Source organism: Physeter macrocephalus, chromosome 8, assembly GCF_002837175.3.
Source record: "Physeter macrocephalus isolate SW-GA chromosome 8, ASM283717v5, whole genome shotgun sequence".
NCBI classification, from domain to species: domain Eukaryota; kingdom Metazoa; phylum Chordata; class Mammalia; order Artiodactyla; family Physeteridae; genus Physeter; species Physeter macrocephalus.
The window spans coordinates 137,292,073-137,312,000 of NC_041221.1; the positions used below are offsets into that span (position 1 = coordinate 137,292,073).

A 19,928-nucleotide genomic window follows, 5' to 3' on the forward strand; every position below is an offset into this window, starting at 1 on the left:
CCCTGCACAGTGATAAGTCCCGTGTTCCTGTCCAGTCTCAGAAGACGTCTCACAACTTCGGGCGCCTGGTGGAACGTGTAGTCGATCTCTGCGTTGGCACCTTGGTCGGAGTCATTGGCCTTCACCTACGGGGCAGGGGGAAAAAACAAGGAAAACAGGGCTGGGTTAGTTTGGGGATAAATTAAGCGACACATTGCTGCCTTTCCAACGAGCACGGCAGATGCAACTGATCTAACAAGGCACCCTTTCCAAAAGCAGCACATGCATGCCCTGCCCTTTTCCCAATCCTGACACTTTGGCATATGTTACTGATCTTTTTCCCTGAGGAGCACAGATACAGCCCACAAATCCTCAGTGGTGATACAAGCTACTACTAGAGATGGGACAGGGCAGAATTGAACTCTACTTATCACTCCTATACTAGTCCACCCAAATATGGGGATGAGGATCCAGTTTGCAACTAGGGCAGCCCTTCCACCCAATTAAACTGGCCTTCAAACCCTTCTGAAGAGCTGGAAAGGTGTGAGTAGTAGAGATGGATGGTGTGTATGCATGACATATGTGTGCAACACGCATGCATGCACACATACATGTTGCGATTATGTGAGAAGGTATGTGTTTATGCACGTGTCTATTGGCACACGAATGGAGACCCACGTGCCCCTCTGGAGGCCACAGGTGAGGGGATTTCTTTTATGAAAGGAGCCAGGTAGGGATGTGGGTCAGAGGGAGCCCGCCAGGCCAGGTCACTACTCTGTCAAAACCGGGGAAACCTGTTTCATCTCTCTTCCCCTCCCAGGGCTGGCGCTGGCTAGGCATCAACTTGAGGAATCCAGCCGAGCCTGCGGCCAGGAGGGAGGGGCTGGTGCAGCCCACAGAGCCTGCTGGCAGCGGGCTGGGCTCCCAGCCTCACACAATGAACTGTCTGTCCCTTTGCAGTGGGCACATCCTCCCATGCCAAGGCCGACACACACTCGGCCCAAGTCTATACAAACATGGGTGGTAATGGGGCAACGAGAGCCAGGTGGGAATGGTCATGAGGTAGCACTGGTCAGGGAGAAACAAGAGGGTTGGAGTTAGGTCACAGCCCAACAGAATGTGATGGCAGTACGGGCGGGGGCGAGGGAGGAGCGGGTAGGGGGTAGACAGGATAGGTGCAACTTGGCAGAGTCTCTGGGGGAGCAGAGCAAGAGTCCTAGGTTCAAATCCCAGCTCTGCCACTTCCCAACTATGAGGCCTTGGGCCAAATATTTAACATCCTCAAGCCTCAGTCTAGAAATGTGTAAAATGGGGACAATAATAGAACCTATTTAACGGGGTTGTGGTGAAGATTAAATGGGATGATAAGTGTAAAAATGCCTAACACTGCCTGGCACATGGCAAGTACTCCCTAAATAGCACTTATCCCTCTTTTTGTCCATCCATCTCTGAAAATCGGTGCTGACACAGCATTGGGCATTGCACCTAGCAGGCCCTCAGGCCACAGCTAGTCTCCTTTCCTTCCCATCAGGATTTTTTTGACAGTGAAAACACTGGTGAGCTACCTGGTCTCTGCTCACCCCTCTAACGGTTTCTCCTCGCCCCTCCATCCCCCTGTTCCCCCAGTCTGTCACCAACTTTTTCATTATGATTCCCACTGTCTCCCTGTCTCTAGATTGGTCACCCACCTCCTGTCTGCCTCTCTTGCCATCTTACCTCTCTTTGTCTCTGTCTCTGACTCTTGGCTTCTGGCTCTCTTTCCCTCCCACCTTGCTCAGTTCTCCTTCTGCCTCTTTCCCACTGCTGGCTCTCTCCCACCCTCTCTTTTCTGCTCTGTCTACCCACAGCCTCGTCTCTGCCCCGTTCTCCTGCTTCATCCCACTTCCCAGCCTTTACACACATGGGCTCTGAAGCCAAGCTGTTGCATGTAGCCAAGGTGGAATCTAAACACATCAGGTGGGTGTTACCAGGCAAGTTTCCTAATCTCTGTGGGCTCAGTTCCCCATCTGCAAAATGGGGATAATGCTTACATTGTACTGTGGAGATTAAAGGATATAATACACATAATGTATTCAGAACAGTGCCTGGCACCTAGGCTATTATTATTCGCCATCCCCGACTGTCTGTCTCCCTTTTCTTTCTCAGTCTCTCTTCTACAGGTTCCAGTCCACCAGCCTCTAAAAAAAGGCCAAAACTCCTCCCCGTGCCCTGCTTCAGCTTGAGGACTTGGGACGAAGGGTTTCCCAGGACGGGTAACGGTGTGCAGGGCAGGCAGAGCCCTCCTCAGCTGCCTCATATCAAAGACAGACAGCTTCAGCCCATGGGGAAGGAGAAAGGAGCTGGGGCTGGCAGGAAGCCAGGGCTGAGATGACAGTGGGAGATACGCCCACCTGTCTGCAGGGACGCTTTCTTTGCTCTCTCCCAGGCCCTGACCCCACCAAGCTGCCCAGCCCCTGGGGCAGTTCCCATCGAGAGGGGTGTTGAGAGCTTCAGCAGAGGCCACCGACCCCCCCCCTCTACTGTGCCCAGCACCCCACACCCATGGGTACCCTGTGCCTAGGGGAGGAGGTGGGTGTATAGACATCTGTGTACAGTTTTCTAGAATTCTGAGGACTCACCTGGCTAAAATGATCTCATCTGACTGTCAGGGATGGGCAAAGCGAGGCTCTGTCCTCCAGCCTCAGGAAACTCGCATGTGGCTAAAGGGCCCCTGGTTGGGAAGACAGTCTCATCTCCGGAGAGATTCTACTTGGACAAAAGGCGGTTCACTTGTTCCAGCTCAGCTCACTTGGCTGGGGAGGAGGATATCATTTGACTCGGGAGGGGGTTTCACTTTGCAGAGGTTTCTCCAGCTTGAGTCTGCCTCGGGGATGGGGGGAGCACTGTTCATATGCTATGTCACTGTCACCTGAATAGCTTGACAGAGGAAAGTAAATCCCCTGCCGGGGTGTGGTGGACTTGTGGGAAGGTCTCACCAGGCGGGGGCTAGGGAAAAGAGGTCTCACCACAATATCTTGGCCATCTTGCCCTTAAGTGAAGGGAACTCTCACGAGGTTGGGGTGGGCTCCCACTGCTAAATGTGGGTCACCCTGACCGTTAGATGGAGGGGCCTCTCACCTGGATGACGGAGTGTCCTATGGGGCTGTTCTCAGACAGCTCAGCCTCGTAGGACGGCCGCTCGAACTTGGGGGCATTGTCATTGGTGTCGAGCACAGTGACTCGCAGCAGGGCGCTGCTGGCGCGTGGGGGGTTGCCACCATCCTGCACCTTGATAGTGAGGTCATAAGAGTCCAAGCGCTCCCGGTCCAGGTTGCCCATCACGATGAGCTGCGGCTGCTTTCCGTCCTGGTCCTCTGCCACCTGCAGCCCAAATAGCTCCTGGGCCTCGGGCCCCACCTGCAGCTCATAGGATGCCACACCGTTGGGGCCAGCATCGCGGTCCGAAGCCACCGGGATGGGGAAGAGTGAGCCAATGTTGGTGTTCTCGGGGATGGGCAGCGTGATGACTGGTGAGGCGAAGTTGGGCGTGTTGTCATTGATGTCCTGGACCTCTATCTGGCCCTCTAGCAGCCGGGGGCTGCCATTCTGCACGAGGTCCGTGATAGACACCTCAAACTCCAGGATGCAGGGCTCACCAGGGAGCTGGTTCTGGCATTCACGGAGCCCCTCGCGGTCGATAGAGGTCTCCGTGGTAAAGATGTCGCCCGTCTTGCCATCCACCCGCAGGTACGGGGCGCCTACTTCTAGTTTGTATAGGTGGCCCACGTCTGGAAAACCATAATCGGCTGCGAGGCTCCCGATCAGGGTGTTGGGAGGTTGTTCCTCTGGCACCTTGTACACCACCCGAGTGGCATGGCCTGGGGATGGAGCCAGCAGCAGCAGAAGTGCCAGCAGCAAGGCGGGCAGCAGCAACCGTTGCCCCCCAGGGCCTGGGCTGCGCCTCAGGGACCCCATCCGGGCAGGTTCCAGAATCAGGAGGGCTGTATGCGCGGGAGACAAAACAGGGGGTCAGCTGGGAGGAGAGCCCAGGCCCTGAGGGCTGCCCAGAGCCAGCCCCCGACTCCCCCTCTGCCACCTACACACTGATCTCCCAGGAGAGAGCTCTGCCCCAGTACAGAACGCTGATTCCAGGACCCAGAACCCTGAGTCTCACCCACAGCTGGTGTAGCAGCGGTGTCTGCCCCAGCTGGCGGAGCAGGTCTAGAGCAGTTCCTGCCCGTGGAACGCCCTGACACTCCCTCCCGGCTCTCTACTCAGTGCTTTGCCCAACACCTCCTTCTCACCAGCATCCAGCCTGCCATAGTCACCCATGCTAATGACCCTGATACTGAGCTAGGGAGAGACAGCAAGTGGAAGGGAGAGACCAGGAGCAACCCCCCCCCACCCCCCCACCCGCCCCCCGCCACATACAAGGTAGGAGAGAGACGCAGGTACCCTCACATTCCCCAGACCCCGATCATTGATCATCATCGCCGCCCACACTGAGGGCCACTCACATTGGCTGCAGGGAGAAGGGATGACGTCACGTTCCTCTCCCTTCTGAGATGCCAAGTCAGTGTACGAACAGGAGGTAGGACATCTCAAATCCCTTCCTCCTGACAGTAATCACCCTAGTGCCCAATGTCCCCACCCTCATGAAGGGCCAGCTTGGACCGGGCACCAAGCAAGGCTTGAAAACGGTTAGGGCTGTGGAGTAGGTGTTAGCCCTCCCCGACCCCTTTCCAAACACACATGCCCCGGGCACTCACACCTGTGTGTACACACACAGTTCCCGGGGCTCCTCTACCCTCCGTCTCCACCAGGGTGGGGGGCGGGGGGGGCGGAGGAGAGACACCGGGCAGGTATGTGGAAGAAGACGGTAGACGTCAAGACTGGGGTCAGGACTGTGGTCAGAGCTGACTAGCCCTGGAGTTGGCACTGGGAGCTGCCCCAGCCTATCCTTAGCAACTAGGAGCCCAGCAGGTCTAACTGGGACAGAGCTACCAATAACACCAGCAGGCTTGCCCTGACCACTCCCCAGACCCCTGCTCAGTCTCTCAGTGAACATCCAGCCCCTCCCCTGCTTAATCGGTCCAGGCCCATCTCATACCCCCAAATCCTGCCAGTTAGGGCCCTGTATGCCCCAGCCAAGCACAAGCTGCACCGCCACCACCACAAGAGCCTGCTTCTTCTGCCCCTCTCCCCCAGCTTTGAGCTGTGCATCAGCAGGCCCCAGCCAGACCCTCCAGCTGAGTCCCAGTCCTGACTCCCTCCTCCTCTCCAGCACTACCACGACCACTGCCAGCCCTTCTATTCAAATCCAGAGTCTTCAGCCCAGCATTTTCAGCAGAGGCTCAGGCTCAATCTCCCTTCCCTAGCTCCTGGAGTATGTGCCCCATACCTGGAAATCCCACCCCAGGCCCTGTCACAGGCCACACCCACCCCACAGAAGGCAGGTTCTGGTCACCCAGGAAGCCTTCCCAGGCCTCTTCAGCCCTCGGTGACCTCTCCTTCCTCCAACTCACAGCCACTTATTGTGTGTCCCAATCCCATGGCAATGAATCACTGTGCAGCCTGGGACACCGCCCGCCCGTGTTGTTCAATCCCAGTTATTGTGCACTTACTCCTGTGTTCTCTGCACTTATTCCTCTCCAAGCATCCCGAAGGAAGGGACAGGGCTCCCTACAGTCATCCCCCAGCCCCCACCCATTCACCTTCACAGAGCTGGGCGTACTATAGGTGCTCATTCATGCATTCAGTGAACGTTTATTGGGCACTTACAACATTCCAGGCTCTATCCTGGGCAGTGGGACACAGCAGCGAACAAGACAGATGCAATCTGTCATTGTGGAGCTGACAATGGTTCTAACTCAAGGACTATTTGTCACTTTCGTTGGGCTGTACCCCTTTGACAGATGTAAGGCAGCAGGATGGAGAAGAGCAGGGACTGTGACATCAGACAGTCTGAGGCAAACCCCAGCTGCCCACTTTCTGACTGCGTGAGCTGGAGCAAGTGATTTAGAGCCTCAGTTTCCTTATCTGTAAAATGGGGATAATACTACCTCTTTCCTAGGGAGTTTGAGATCATGTGGGCTAAATGCCTAGCATTTAGTGAGTATTCAACAAATGCTCCCTCAAAGCACTCACAATTGTAGTTAGGTAGCTGTTTGGGAAATAACTTGTGAATTGTTTCTCTTTCCTATAAGACTGTGAGCAGAGACTGGGAGAGCCTCTGCTTTGTTTACTCCTACATCCTCAGGGCCTTGCCCTGGACCCTGCACACTGTAGGTACTCGGTAACAGCTCATGAATGACTGTGATTATTTTACCTCTCAGGCTTAGCCTATCCTGGAACTTTCTGTATGGTCACTGCTTGTTTTCTTGCCCAATTTCCCTACTCCACTGAGAACTCCCTGGGGTCTGATTTAATCCTTCTCTGTGTAGGTCCCTAGCAGACTCTCAGCAAATGGTCATTGAATGCAGATTCCTTACACAAGCACAGCCCCTCCCTGGTCCCTCCTCGAACTAATAGGCTCAACGCCTGTGAGGCTGTTATCAGATTAGTGTGCGTGTTTGCTCCCAGCTGCAATCTTAATCTCTTTAAAGGAGGGAAGAATCTATCTGATGCTCTATTTGGATCCACCCTCCAGCCATTTCCCCTCTCTCTGTATGGACCTGGCACTGGGCTCATCTTACCATCAAGCCTCAACCCAAACACACCTGTCTCCAAAGAACCTCATTCCCTGCTGGGCGCCTTATCCTGCCCTCCCTTGCACAGCACACACACAACATGGGATCATTGTGAGCACCAATTCCGTGCAGAAGTCTTGGCAGGGTGGGGATTACTTGGGAGTTACCCTAAACATGACAAAGAGGAGAAATAAAGCAGTGCCGGCCTGCCTCCCACTCACTCCCTCCAGATCAACGGTTTGTAACCTTTTTGGGTCACATTCCCCTTTATGAATTTTATGAAACCACACCGCAGATTTTTCCAAGAAAAATGAACACTCACAAATTTTGGCTACAAATTCAGAGGTCCGTGGTCTGGCACCCTCAGGGTGACTTTGATTTGTAGCCGCTCTAAGAGCTACAGATTAAGCACTGACCTTGGGGGCTTCCTTCCCCATCTTGGGTCACAGCAGGGGCTCTAACCCCTCAGGCCTTCCAGGCAGCACAAACATAGCATGCTTGTGACACATTCCCCCCCTCCCCACGCCTGCCCCCTAACTCTCATACACATTCTCTCACTCACCCTGTCACCCTTAGGGGTCAGGAAAGGATTGTGGCATCTAACTTCTGAGTTGGGAAGAAAAGCAAAAGGGAATATCCAAGGCAAGCCAGGTTGGGGGGCGCGGGGGTGGGGGGCGGTTTCCTGGGAGGAAGGAGGAATTTGGGGGGAAATGGGGTTGGGGGAGGGTTGCCCAGAGTAGGTTGCCCAATAAGAGCTGAAGAGGGTTTAGGCTCTTTAAGCACCTGGAGAGTTCCTTTAAAATGAGTATTATCTGGCTCCACCCTTAGGAATTCTGATTCTGGAAGAGGGACCTGGAGAAACCCCCAGGCAGCAAGGTGGAGGCAGCAAGGGGCAGGAACCTTTTGGGAACAACTTTGAGGTACTCTAGGTCTTTGGAGTTAAGAAAGAAGTATAAATTCTATTATCATCACCTTTATTATCATCATCACCCTCCTCACCATCATCGTCAACCCAACTAACACTCCCCGAGAGATTTTACTACATTTATATCCATTTCCCAGCTAATCCTCCCAACCCACTGAAATGGGTACTATTTATTATTAATTTATGGCTCCCCATAGTACAGATGATAAAACTGAGGCTCAAAAATAATTGCCTGGGCTTCCCTGGTGGCGCAGTGGTTGAGAGTCCGCCTGCCGATGCAGGGGACGCGGGTTCGTGCCCCGGTCCGGGAGGATCCCACATGCCGCGGAGCGGCTGGGCCCGTGAGCCATGGCCGCTGGGCCTGCGCGTCCGGAGCCTGTGCTCCGCAACGGGAGAGGCCACAACAGTGAGAGGCCCGCGTACCGCAAAAAAATAAAAAAATAAAAAATAATAATTGCCTTAGGTCACAGAAGTAGTAAGCAGAAGAGGTGGGATTTGAGAAATAAGAATGCCTCCTCACGTGAGTTGGGAAAAGGCTGGATGGGGGAAGGGAAATCAATGGAAATCAGTGGTTGCTATGTACCACCCCTGCCGCCCCCCCTCCCCGCCCCTGCCAACACACACTCTCTCTCTCTCTCTCTCTCTCTCTCTCTCTCTCTCTGTCTCTCTCCCTGGGCTGCCAAACCTGCAGGGCAAGGAGTGAAAGAGAAAGAGAGAGCCTAGGGTTCAAGGTCCAAAGGAACCCAGGCCTCCCAAGATGCAGAGAGAGAGACAGAACAGCCAGGAGTGGCAGTGAGATAGCCTTTCCTACCCCCTGCTCCCACCATCCCTGAACTTTGTCCTGGTGGTTGGTTGTTGGGAGTCATTAGTCCCAGATGGCAGCCTTTGAAGCAATTAGTGCCTTATCTGCCCTTCCCTAGGCATTGGCTGCCTTCCCAGCAGGGGTGTCCCCACCTCCACCTAGCGACACTGGGCACCCAGGACCCTGAGAAGCCAGAGCCTCAGTAGGGACAGTGACTCATTCTTCTCAGGCCAGAGGAGCACAGTGAGGTGTGAGGGGGCAGAGTCCAGGGAAGGCCAAGGAAAACGCCATCTGTGTCAACATCTGGGGAGGAAGGAGAACAGTGGTGAGGGTTCACCTGGAACCTTCATTGACAGCCCACCTCGGGGACCAGGGGCCATTTCCTGCTGAATGCTGTGGCCAGAGAGGAAACACACGGGGGCAGACATCACTGTCCCAGAGGCCAGGTCAGCCCTGACCCTCACTCCTGCACTGTTACACAACAGTCACCACCACTGTGGGCACAAAGCACCAAGGGACATAGCAAACATCTGGGAGAGGAGGGTAAGCAAGCTGGGCTGTGTGGGGTGGAGCTTTTCAGAGGCTTCCCACAGTGAATAAGTGCACAGCCCTCAGCTCCTCTCCCTTCTTTTTCACAACCCTCCGTTAGCCTCTGCAGGGTTTCCAGGCACCTGCATTCTTGAGTCAGATTGTCGGGGTTCAAACCCTGGTTCCACCACTTCCTAGCTGTGTGACCTTGGCCAAGTGACTTTACCTCTCTGAACATATTTCCATATTGTGAAATGGAAATAATCCTGCCTCTTGAAGTTATTTGGGAGGATTAAATGAGAGCTGATGCATTAACGTCTATTACATTGTAAAGGACAGAGAGCTTTCCATCACCAAATAGAGCACTTTATTTCCAACATCAGGCAAACAGTAGGTGTTCATTGGTTCAATAAATAAATGAGCCAATCCCCTGCCAGTTGGGAAGGCCTATGAAGGCAAGGATGGTGGCTGTCTTACTACAGTACTGCATCCTCATCACCCACCATGGGCCCTAGCAGACAGTAGGTGCTCAATACATGGTTGAAAGAATCCCGCTCTGCAGCACCAACTATCCTCTCTCATGGTAGAGGCAGCCTCACCTGTATCAGAAGGGCCTCCTCCTTTCCCATCTCCTCTCCCCCCAGCCTTGACTCCTGCTCAGCTACTCCCCCCACCCTTGCAGACCTTCTCCTGACCCTTCCACCCACTCTCCGCAGCAGTTAGCTCACTATCTCCACCTAGCCCAGCTCCCCTGACCAAGTAGCCACAGCAGCAGCCCGTCTGCCAGGAGGACGCCTTACCAGCAAGACCCCCCTTTCCAGCTGAAATCCCTTTTGGAATTGGGGATTGGGTGGGAGGGAAGGGAAGAAACTAAATGCAGCCAGAACTGAAACCAGACCTGCTCCCCTACCACCCCGCCCCTGGCAGTCTCTGGAGGCCCCTCTCATCCCTCTCTCCTCGATTCCACTCCATCCCCTGGTCTGGTCGTAATTACACATTTCAATCCTCCCAGACCGCCACGTCAAGAAAGTAACACCCCTCCACCCCACACACACCTAGACCTCTGGGCTGTCACAAACACCTTCTGCGCCCTCTCCTTCCTGGCAGCTACCAAGGGTTGGCCCAGGGCAGGTAATGGAAGGCTCTCGGCGTTTTCCGGCACGACGTCCTGGACTCTGCCGGCCGGGGCAGAAGCCAGGCTACATCGCCGCGGTCAGCGGGCGCTCCCCGTACACCTCCTGCGCGCGGGGTATCTCCTCCCAGAGGACGCGGGAGAGTGTGTCGGGGGAGGTGGGACGGCGGCTGTTCTCCGCCAGCCTCCGGCTCGGCCGACCCCACCCCACCCCCACCCTCAGCAGGGCGACGCCGGGCCTTCCCGAGCTCAGGGCGAGGCGCGAGCGCAGCGCGGTGAGAACGCGCCTCACCGGCGTGTCCCTGGTGTCCCCCGCCCCAGGAGCCGCCGCGGGGACTCCCTCCTCCTCCGCCTCTCGGGCCTCAGCCTAGGGACCCCCGCAAGCCGGCATCGGCTAGAGCCGCGCAGCGGGCGCAGGGAGGGGGCGGGGAGGGAGCCAGCGCCGGAATCACAAAGCAGCGAGCCCGGCCCGGAGGAGAAATTCTCGTAAAACGGACCCTCTAGCGGACGGCGGAAAAGGGGGCTCTGCCCCACTCTCAATCGTCAAAGACCTCAAAGCAGCCCCGAACATTTCCTGCTAGAAGGAATGGTCTCCGACCACTGCTGAAAAACTGAGGCCAGAAGTCTGGGCTCCCGAGGGTAGCTGGGGGGAAGGGGTGCGAGTCCTTCTCGCCTGCCAGTTGTGCTGCTGCGCGTGCCGCGCGCGTGCCCTCCTGGTCCCAGGGCCTTGCCCGCACACACGACTCTGGCCTGCAGCCGGGACCCGGCGGAGAGGACGCCCAGGTGTGAGAGGGACACAGGTGTGTGGGCCCCAGGTGTGCTGGGGATCCAGGTGGTTCGGAGAACGAAGCTAAATGGTCCGAAGAGGGTCGCAAACACCGCCCAAGGCTTGCACCCTCTGCAAAGGGACCTAGGGCCCTGGAGCTCCGGGGAGGCGGGTTGGCGCGGCCTGCCAGGTCCAGCTCGTTCCGGGAATACCCACCCGGCCGGCCGGCCCCGGAGTGGGGGTGGGGAGGCGCCAGCGGGGAAGCAGGTCCTGCCAGCCCCTAGGGTTCCCGCTGGGCCGAAATTTACACTCACTGTATGGCGCTAAGGGGAAAGGGGCGCTAGGGGCTCTCCGGGTGGCCCGGCGGCTTCCCCTGACGGAATCTGGCCTCCGAGGGAGAGGAACAGAGCGTGTATGTTTGTGTGTATATGCTGCAAGGTGTAATGTGACACTGTTGGTGGAAGGTGTGTGTGACACCCAGCGTTAAGATGTGTGAAGCAGTAGATTCTGTGTTTGTGACCGTGAGGCGCTGCTGTGGGTGCCACTTACTGTGTTAGGGCGTGTGCCGTCAAGGGGTGTGCTGAAACACTGGGTTCTGTGTTTATGGGTGCAGTCGAGGGGTGCAAGCGAGACATGTGTTGTGTACCTGTGTTCTGGCCAAGGAGTGTAACATAATTTATGTTAGGATGTGTGCCTTAAAGGAATATGTGTGTGCGGGGCTGGGTTTTGAGTGTTCATCTGGCGAACTGTGGCCGTGACACTCGTATGTGAGGGCATGAGATTGCGTTTGTGTGTCCATGTCGCCGAATGTCACACCCGGTTGTGTTTTGTTGTTCTGTATGGCCACGGGTTGTGTGTCCGTGCTGCTGAGCGTGCAGAAGCTGAAGCAGATTCTGAGCTACTGACGGTGCCCCAGTGGGCGCTGGTGTGCGGGAGGTATGCCTGTGTGCACATATGTATGTATGTGTGTACATATGTCCGTGGTCTGGCCCTCCAGGTGCCCGCGGGGAGCTGGAAGCGCCTGAGTGATCCGAGCTGGTCGCCCAACAAGTGTGTGTGTGTGTGTGTGTGTGTGTGTGTGTGTGTGTGTGCGCGTTGTGAATGAGGGTCCTTGCTTGCTACATACTCGGGGACGGCCCCCCCCTCCAACTGGGGGCTGCGGGCTTGCCCCAGGCCATCTCCATCCCTCGCGCGGCTGGAGCCCCCTTATCCCCGCAGCTCCAAGCGCGCCGGGGTGCAGGGCGCCCAGGCTGGAGCCCAGTCCAGCACCCGCTCTCCTCGCTCGGCTTTTTGCGGCGGACCTTAGAGGCCAGGGTGCCCCAGCCGCAACCCCAACCGCCCCCACCTCAGCCCCGGCGCGCTGAGCACCGACCGGGCCCCAGTGGCCTCGCTCGGCCGAGCGCCCCTCCCTCGGCTCCCGCCGGCCATGGCCGCTCCCGGCCGGGAGCCACCACCGCCTCCACCGCCACCGATCCTTACCCGCCTCTGGGCAGCGCAGGCCGCGGGCCCTGCAGTCCATGAGCCGCCACTGGCCCCGGCCCGGGCTGCGGCTCGGCACGGCACGGCTCTGGCTGGCGCTGCGGTTCAGGCTCGGCTCTGGCTGGCTTTGGGCACAGCAGCCCCGGCGGCTTCGCGTCCGCGCCGCGCTCCCGCTCCCCGAGTGTGTGAGGCGGCGGTGGTGGCGGCAGCAGTGGCGGAGCCAACGGCGAACGGAGAGCACAGCCGGGCCCGCCCCCTCCCTCCCTCCCTCCCCCTCCCTCCTGGCCCGCCCGCCTGCCTCCCTCCCGCCTCCCTGCCCCCTCCCCCGCCCAACACGGCCGGGAGGTGGAGCTCGGGACCGCTCTGGTCCTGCTGGGAGGGGACCCCAGCACCGCTCCCCAAAGCCAGGACCCCTTTGGCTATCTCTCCCCTACCCGAGGCCCGTATACACAGAACGTCCCCCTCCCTGGCTCTTCAGTTTACACTTATCCCACCTGTGCCCCCATCTGGGACCCCTCCAGAATTCCTTTCCTAACCTCACTCAAATACCTGTCCCCTACCCTGCCCCCCTGGGAAGTGGAGGCACGGGAAGTGTCTCCCCCGGTGCCTTCTTTTCTGGGCATCGTCTCCTCCAGATCCACCTTCTTCCCGCCCAGACGCCCAGATCACCCCGAATGGCCCTCCCTTCTCACTGCGCTCTGGGGAAGTCCACCCCTCCCCCTCTGGCCGAAGCCGCAGAGCGGTCCGCGTCGGTGGCCGCAGCAAGTCTTGGGGGTGGGGCTATGGAGGGGACCGTGCGAGGGAGAGGGTAACGGGACCCGGGGGGCTCCTCTAGAATGAGGACTGGGGAGATATACAAGTGTGAGATGACGCGCCTAAGCTCGGGCTATTCGAGGGTCCCTCAAGCACCTGCCCTCTGGGCGGCATGGAGCTGTGACCCCGACACATTTACCAGTGACATACACACATTCACACAGTCACATGGGTCCCTACCCCGCGAAGCCGAGCAGTGTCACGGCCTGTGTCACACGCCCTCGCAGTGCCACACGCTCCCTGTCACAATCACACTCACCGAGTCACACACTGTGTCACACGCAGTGTCTCACACACTCGATACTCAGTTTCTCCCACTCAGTTTTGGCTCTCTGGCGCCATCTAGAGGTGTCTGAGCAGCCTGGGAACTCCTTTTCCTTCGCTCAGGGTTTGGTACCCCAGGCTTTCAAGTGCCCCAGTCTAATACAACCTCCAGCTTTTGCCACTTATAAGCCAACGCAGTGGGTTCCAGGCCAGAAGAGTGAGAAAGATTGTCCCTGGTAAGGCCTGGCACTGGGTGTGCAAAGGCCTAATATAGGATGACTGATTGCTGGGCCTCTATTTGCCATAGCCTCTGACTACTCCTCCCTATCCACCGGCATTTTCCCATCCCTACCACTCCTCTATCCCTTGTCTCTTTCCTCTGCTTCCTCCGCTTCTGATACCTGTATTCTCTGTGGAACACTCTTCAGGGTAAGGGTGGGCTCTCGGGCCAGCTGAGGGCTGCCCAAGATCTCTCCGAGAGCAGCCCCCCTCGAACTCCCTTTCTGGCCTGGGCCCTGCTCTAGTCTGCACTCCCAGACCTCAGCCCCAGAATCCAAGATGGGGTGCTCTGGATGGGAGATGGGGTGAGCTAGTGAAAGGAGGATCTGTCCTATAGGTGGTTTCTCCCTGTCCCCTGCAAAACTCATATGCTCCGCATCACTGAGCACAGCTCCAAGGGAGGAATCAGTGGCCCAGAGACAAGAAATCTTCCACAGAGGAGCTGCCCCAGCTTCCCTGCCCCCAGCGTGTGCCCGCTGCCCACTGCAGCAAACCCTCCCCAGTCTGCTTGCTGGGAGCCATTCAAAGACTCCTCTGTTCTCCTCCCTTGCTCAGGGCTGAGCAAGATAGGCAGGCGCAGAGCTGGGCAGGAAATGCTAATCTCCCAGATGTTCTCCTCCGTCCTCCCTGCTCCACCACCGTCAAACCCAAATCCTGCACCTCAAGTGATAGGAGCAGAACTGGGCCAGCGCAACACCAGGGTGTGTCTACTCTTCTCCCTGCTCCCCATCCCCTCCTACCCCAGCTGCCAGGCTGGGCTCTGTGGGGGACCTGAGCCTGGGACAAGGTAGAAATGAGGATGGGGCTGTCTTCCCCAAGCAGAAGGGCAGGCAAAGGGCTGAGACTGGGAGGTTTCATCTGAAGAGGAGAGAAGCCAGGCTCCTGGCCCCATACCAAAACTGGGAGGAGGACCTGGTTGGCAAGTAGGGAATCGGGGTCTTCTAAACTGATGATGCCTGAGATTCCAACTGAGACTGTGGCCAGGGATTGGGGGATGCTAGGTGTGGGAGTGGTTGCGTTGCTTGTGGCCTAAGGCTCTTGCTGTGATATGTATGTGCCTGGGATGGGCCGTGGCTAAGAGAAAGTTAGGATGCTGTAGAGCCTTGCACTGTAACAGAAAAAATTATTGTCTCTGATTGCAGCTGGGACACTGTTGTGATGCTATGATGCTGGTGTGCCTAGGGTATAGCCAGAACAATCAGATTATCAGAGAGGCTGTTGCCAAGCTGTGTGTGTATGTGTGTGTGTGTGTGTGTGTGTGTGTGTTCATGTGTGCATGTTGAGAGGAGGGCTGTAACTGAAATGCTGTAAGGCTTGAAGCTAAAAGTGTGAGGTTGGCATATCTGAGACTGGCTATAGCCGAGAAGCTGTTCTCTGTTAATATGACGTAGGTAGAACTGTAGCTGGATCCATTGCTTAGGTACTAGGAGATGAGAGGCCGTTGCTAGGAGCCTGTACCTGAGAGGAAGGCTGTTACCTGGGATAAGAGCAGAGCTACTGTTGTGTATAGGACTGTAGCTGGGATGCTATTGGTCCTGAAGCTATAGCTGTGATGACAGCATACTGGGGATTGGCTATAGCTAAGATGCTGTTGCCCAGGCTTGTGGCTGGGCTGTTACTGTGTGCAGGACTCTAGCTGGGATGCTGTTATGCCTGCAGCCATAGCTCTGAAGCTCAAGTGTAGCTGAGAGGCCATTTCCTGGTAATATAGCGGGACCACTGTTGTGTGGGGGACGGAGGCCACACTCTGTTTCCTAGGAGATGAGAAGCTGTTCCCTGGGAAGCTGTTCTGGAAGGCAGGATGCTACCTAAGATGGGAGCTGATCTGCTGTTGGAGCTGATCTACTGTTGTACTTGGGAGGGTTCCCGAGTGGCCATTGCTGCGTCTGTGGCTGGCTGGGTGGGGGAAGGCGAGTGAGTTCTGCTTTGAGGTCTGGGAGATGCCAGGAGCCCAAGGCTGGGCGGGGGCTGCTGCTCTGGGAAGGCTTCAGCAGTTGCTCTGCTGTGGAGCTGGGAAGCCTGTTTTCATTACTGTTTTAACTCTTTTTTTAACATTGTTTTTCTCTCGGCTGCACTTTCGCTCACTCATTAATTTTGGTATTTTTCTCACGGTGCCTCAGCCCCTGTCACGGCTGCCATGGCAACAGGAGGCAGTGTGCACAGTGCCAAAATATCTGATCAAAAAATAACCAAAATAAGCAAACACCGAAACGACTGTGCTGGGGGCTCTGGCCGAGGGAGAGCCGATGGCTCAAGTCCAGGAAACTCTAGGTTCCCAAGGGACCCCTTTTTCTTCCCCAGGGAAGCTTTGCTGAACCTTCTGATAACCTGGGAGGCCCCTTCCCAAGGGAACGCCCCCCCCCCCAACAGATCTCCCAGGACTCTGAGATTTCCAATGGTCCCTGCCCGAGAGGCAGTTTTGCCTGAGGTGGGAGCATTGGGAGGGTGTGAAGGCTGGGGTTCACTTCCCAGGAGCTGACAGTCAAACCTCTAAGAAGCTCCCTACCTGCCCTCACCATACACATCTGCATCACCCCACCCACCCCTCTCCCAACCCCTCCTTCCTCAGGTTTCTTCCACTTTCTCTGCTCTCAACCCCTACTTGGCCACCTCCACTCTCTTCTTTTCATACCCCAGCATCCTGACAGGATGGATGGAGGGGAGGAAGCTGCTATCTCCCACAACTCTTCAGTGGAGGTGCTAGGAGAGATGCCACAAAAGCACCTGACACTCCTGGGCTTCTGGCCACCTCTAGCTCCAGTTGCCTATGGGAGATTCCTGAACAGCCCTGAACACTCACACCCGCTCCACTTTCCCCACAATAGCATTCTAGTTTCCTTGGGACCTCCTTCTCTCAAGCGGGCATGTCCCCAGGAGGGGTAAAACAATAGAGCCTCATGTGAAATAAGAAGGGGCAAAGCTCTTGGTACTACCTGTCTCCCTTCTTTACCCACTAATTTCCCCTCCGAGGGGGCTTGTCTAGATTTCTGGAGAGCTAAGAACTGGAGGAACAAGAAGGAGCTCTTCAGCTCTGCCTCAGTCACATCACCAAATTATATCTCTGGCTCCTCTTCTCGGTGCCCCTCCAGCAGTGAAAATCTCACTCCCAACAGGTCTTCGTCCCTTTCTGGGAGCTAGGACTCACCTCCTGCTCCTTACATTCAGTTCCTATAACCCCCTCCCCACCAAGAGCAGTAGTGGCCTTGGCCTCCTGGCAGAGCCTTCCTGGGCCTGTTTCCATAGAAACCAGAGAGTCTGTGCAGTGTGAGAAGGGGAGGGGAGACAGGAGCAGGGAGGAGGGACCAGACCTCAGGGGCAGCCCCAGAAGAAGGGACCTGGGCAATGAGAGAAGGAGGAAGCTGCCCCATCCAAAGGGAGGGTGGGACCTTGATCTGGGGAGGGGAGAGAGGAGGTGGCCAAAGCTTGGTAGGTTCTATTCACCCCCACCCCCACCCCCCGCCCCTGCACCACAGCTTATTCTGTTGCCTCCTAAGGAGACCCACGACTGCCTCGTCCCCTGGTGCAGAGAGGCGGGGTTCCTCTCTCCCCACGCCCCTAAGATCCTTCTTTACCAGGAACTGCCTGATCTGGGGTGAATCTCTTTCCCAGGAGCCAGCAGTCTTCGTCTAAGACAGGGACCATAGGATACCTTCCCTCCCCCAAGAGCTATGCACTCACCCCAGACCAGTGGCTTTGTGCTTGCTCTGGAGGCTGGGCCGCCCCGGGACCCGGTGACCACTGCTGACCCCGTGGCGTGCGGCTCTCAAAGGCCCCATTCATCTCCGGGGGCTGAAGGCACCATTGTCCCTGGCGGGGGGTGGTGGGGGCAGTGGGGGGTCTCGACTCAGAAGGAAGGAATGTGTCTGGAGAAGTTGCCCGCAGGGCTCCAGTCTCCAGGTCCACACCAGCTCTCCATCGGGACCCCTACACGACCCCAAGCCCTTTCCCCCACTAGCTCCCAGCAGCCTTCATGCTTCTCTTGAGGGTGGGGACTGCCGTGGTCTGGGGGAGAAGCCTCTCCCCAACCCTCTGGCTCTCTCGGCAGAACCCTTTCTGGGGCTGGGAGCTGTCCAGCGCCTCGGGTCCTGACGGACCAATGATGCGCCTAGGTACCATCGGACAAGAGGGGCCTCAGGGCCAGCCTAAGCTGGCTGGGGGCTCAGGAGCTCTCCTCCATCCAGGCTAACACTGCAAACCACACCTGACCTGGGTGGGCATGGGTGCAGCTCTGGACATGGGGATCCATGGGTGCTGAGAACTGACCTGAGGAACAACTTGACCCCTGCCCTAGCTGAGGAGAATTGAAGGGTCAGGTGCCACCAGGCCACTCCCCTGGAATTCAGTCTCTGAGAGAGTTACAGAAAAAAACAGGAGAGGTCAGGCCCTGCCTCTCCCTCCCCCACCGTCTCTGCCGTGCCTCTGTTTCTGTTTTCCTAGCTCTCTCCACCCTCCTCTTCTCTTTCCCTCCCTGCTGGGTTGGGGGCTGCTGAATTATCACTTCCCAGCTCTGCTAATGTGCTCCCTGCTGCAGGGAGGGATCATAATTCTGGGAGATGATTAAGTTTCAAATTGTTTTTCTGTGTGTTGTTGAAGATGAGGCTTTAATATGGTCCCTCCCCAGATAGGGAGCCTGGCCTGGCCCCAGCTACTTGCCGCATCCCTCCTCTGCTGGACCTCTCCTCTCTGATAGGCCAGGTCTGGGAACATGTCCCTTGGTGTCCCCTCTAAACTTATGCGGGGTGTGTGTGTGGGAGGTGGACCCACCTTTGACTCAAGCGGGAATACACATAATGTGTGGTGAGAAACACTGGTTTTGAAGTCAGACAAGTCAGAATTCAAATCCTAACTCTGCCACTTACTGTCTGTGTGACCTTGGATGAGTTACTTAAACTGTCTGACCCTCAGTTTCTTTATCTGTAAAATGGGGATAATTTAACAATGGCCTCATAGAGAGCTTTGTGGATTTAAAATTATAATGCATGTAAAGTGCTTAGTGGAGTGCCTGGCTCACGGTGAAACCTGGTAAATGTTAGTGGTTATTAGTACACATGTACCCCATCCTGTGTGATCCTGCCTCCCCCATCCTTCCTAACTTTGTTCCTCAGTTCAGTAAATATACATCTAATGCCTGCTATTCTTCCAGGCACTGTGCAGTAGAAATTAAGTTATTCAGGAGTGAGGAAGTTGGTTTTCTTGCTTATCTGCCCTTAAACACCCCTTCATTAGCCTCCTTTCCTCCTTTCAATTTAAGTTCACTCCCATTTTACCCTCCCACCTACTTCCAGCTCTTCCTTCATTATTCCTATTTCATTCTTCCTTCTTTCTCTGCAGTCTTATCACTTCACCTTGATTCTTATCCTCCTAACACACACGTCTTTTACCTTCTACATCATTCTCCATCCCATTTGGGGCCATCATAGTGAATAAAGGGGTTGCGTTTTCAAACAGGAGAGAGAATCCTGAGTCATGCCGTGTGTGTGTGTGTGTGTGTGTGTGTGTGTGTGTGTGTGTGTGTGTATCTAAGGGTCACACACATTAATCTGAATTCAATGGTGGATCTGTAACAGACTTCTGAACTCACACATTTGAACTGTATACTTGTTTGCCTTCTATCCCCTATGTATAATAAGCCTTACAACCCTTGAAATATAAGTCTATTTCTTTGCCTACCTACCTATCTACTCTGCCCCTACCTCCATCTTTGTTATACTCTACTCTAAATGGGAAAGCCTACTGGTTGTCAATAACAGAAGCTGATTTATGATAGTGTATTTTTGTTTCTTCTCAGCTGGCTTCCTACCCTTTACCATACTGACCAATTTTTCCAGGAAGTCATTTTACAACTCTTGAGGGTTTGATTCAGTGCAGGAAACAGAAACTACTCTAGGTATTTTAAACTGAAGGGAATTTAATATGGGAATTGAATGCTTATAAAAATATTAAAAAGACTTGTGGAAAGGACTCCTAGAAGCTATACCAAGAGAGCTAATACATATGCCATGATCAGAAAGATGGGGACTCAAAAGGCCACCACTGGAACTATTGAATTAAAGAAACAAAGCTTTGCCATCTAGGAATTAGGAAGAAGAGACCAGGAAGCTGGAATAACTGTTACAGGAGAACTCCACATCTCTAGGATCCTGCTTGCCAGCAGAAAGCCCAAAATAGCAGAAAGAAGGCCTCTTCCACTTTTCTGCCTGCCAATCACACAAGTGCACTTAATTGTAAGGGAGTCAGAGGAACCGTATTGTAGCTTTCTAGTCTCTGTAACACAGTAGAAGAAAGTAGCAATA

At 55.7% G+C, this 19,928-nt stretch overlaps 1 protein-coding gene across 1 annotated transcript in view; it reads right to left on the bottom strand.

The window, feature by feature from the left end:
* Nucleotides 1-12,469, bottom strand: part of LOC102979361 (protocadherin-1) — an 18,308-nt gene extending 5,839 nt beyond the window's left edge. The window contains exons 1-3 of the mRNA XM_055086912.1: nt 12,280-12,469; nt 3,097-3,959; nt 7-125 (exon numbers count right to left, since the gene is read on the bottom strand). Coding sequence (XP_054942887.1) covers nt 7-125; nt 3,097-3,959; nt 12,280-12,319 — 1,022 coding nt within the window. The 5' untranslated portion in view covers nt 12,320-12,469. The remainder of the gene's footprint in view (nt 1-6; nt 126-3,096; nt 3,960-12,279) is intronic.
* Between the last annotated feature and the right edge of the window lie 7,459 nt (nt 12,470-19,928).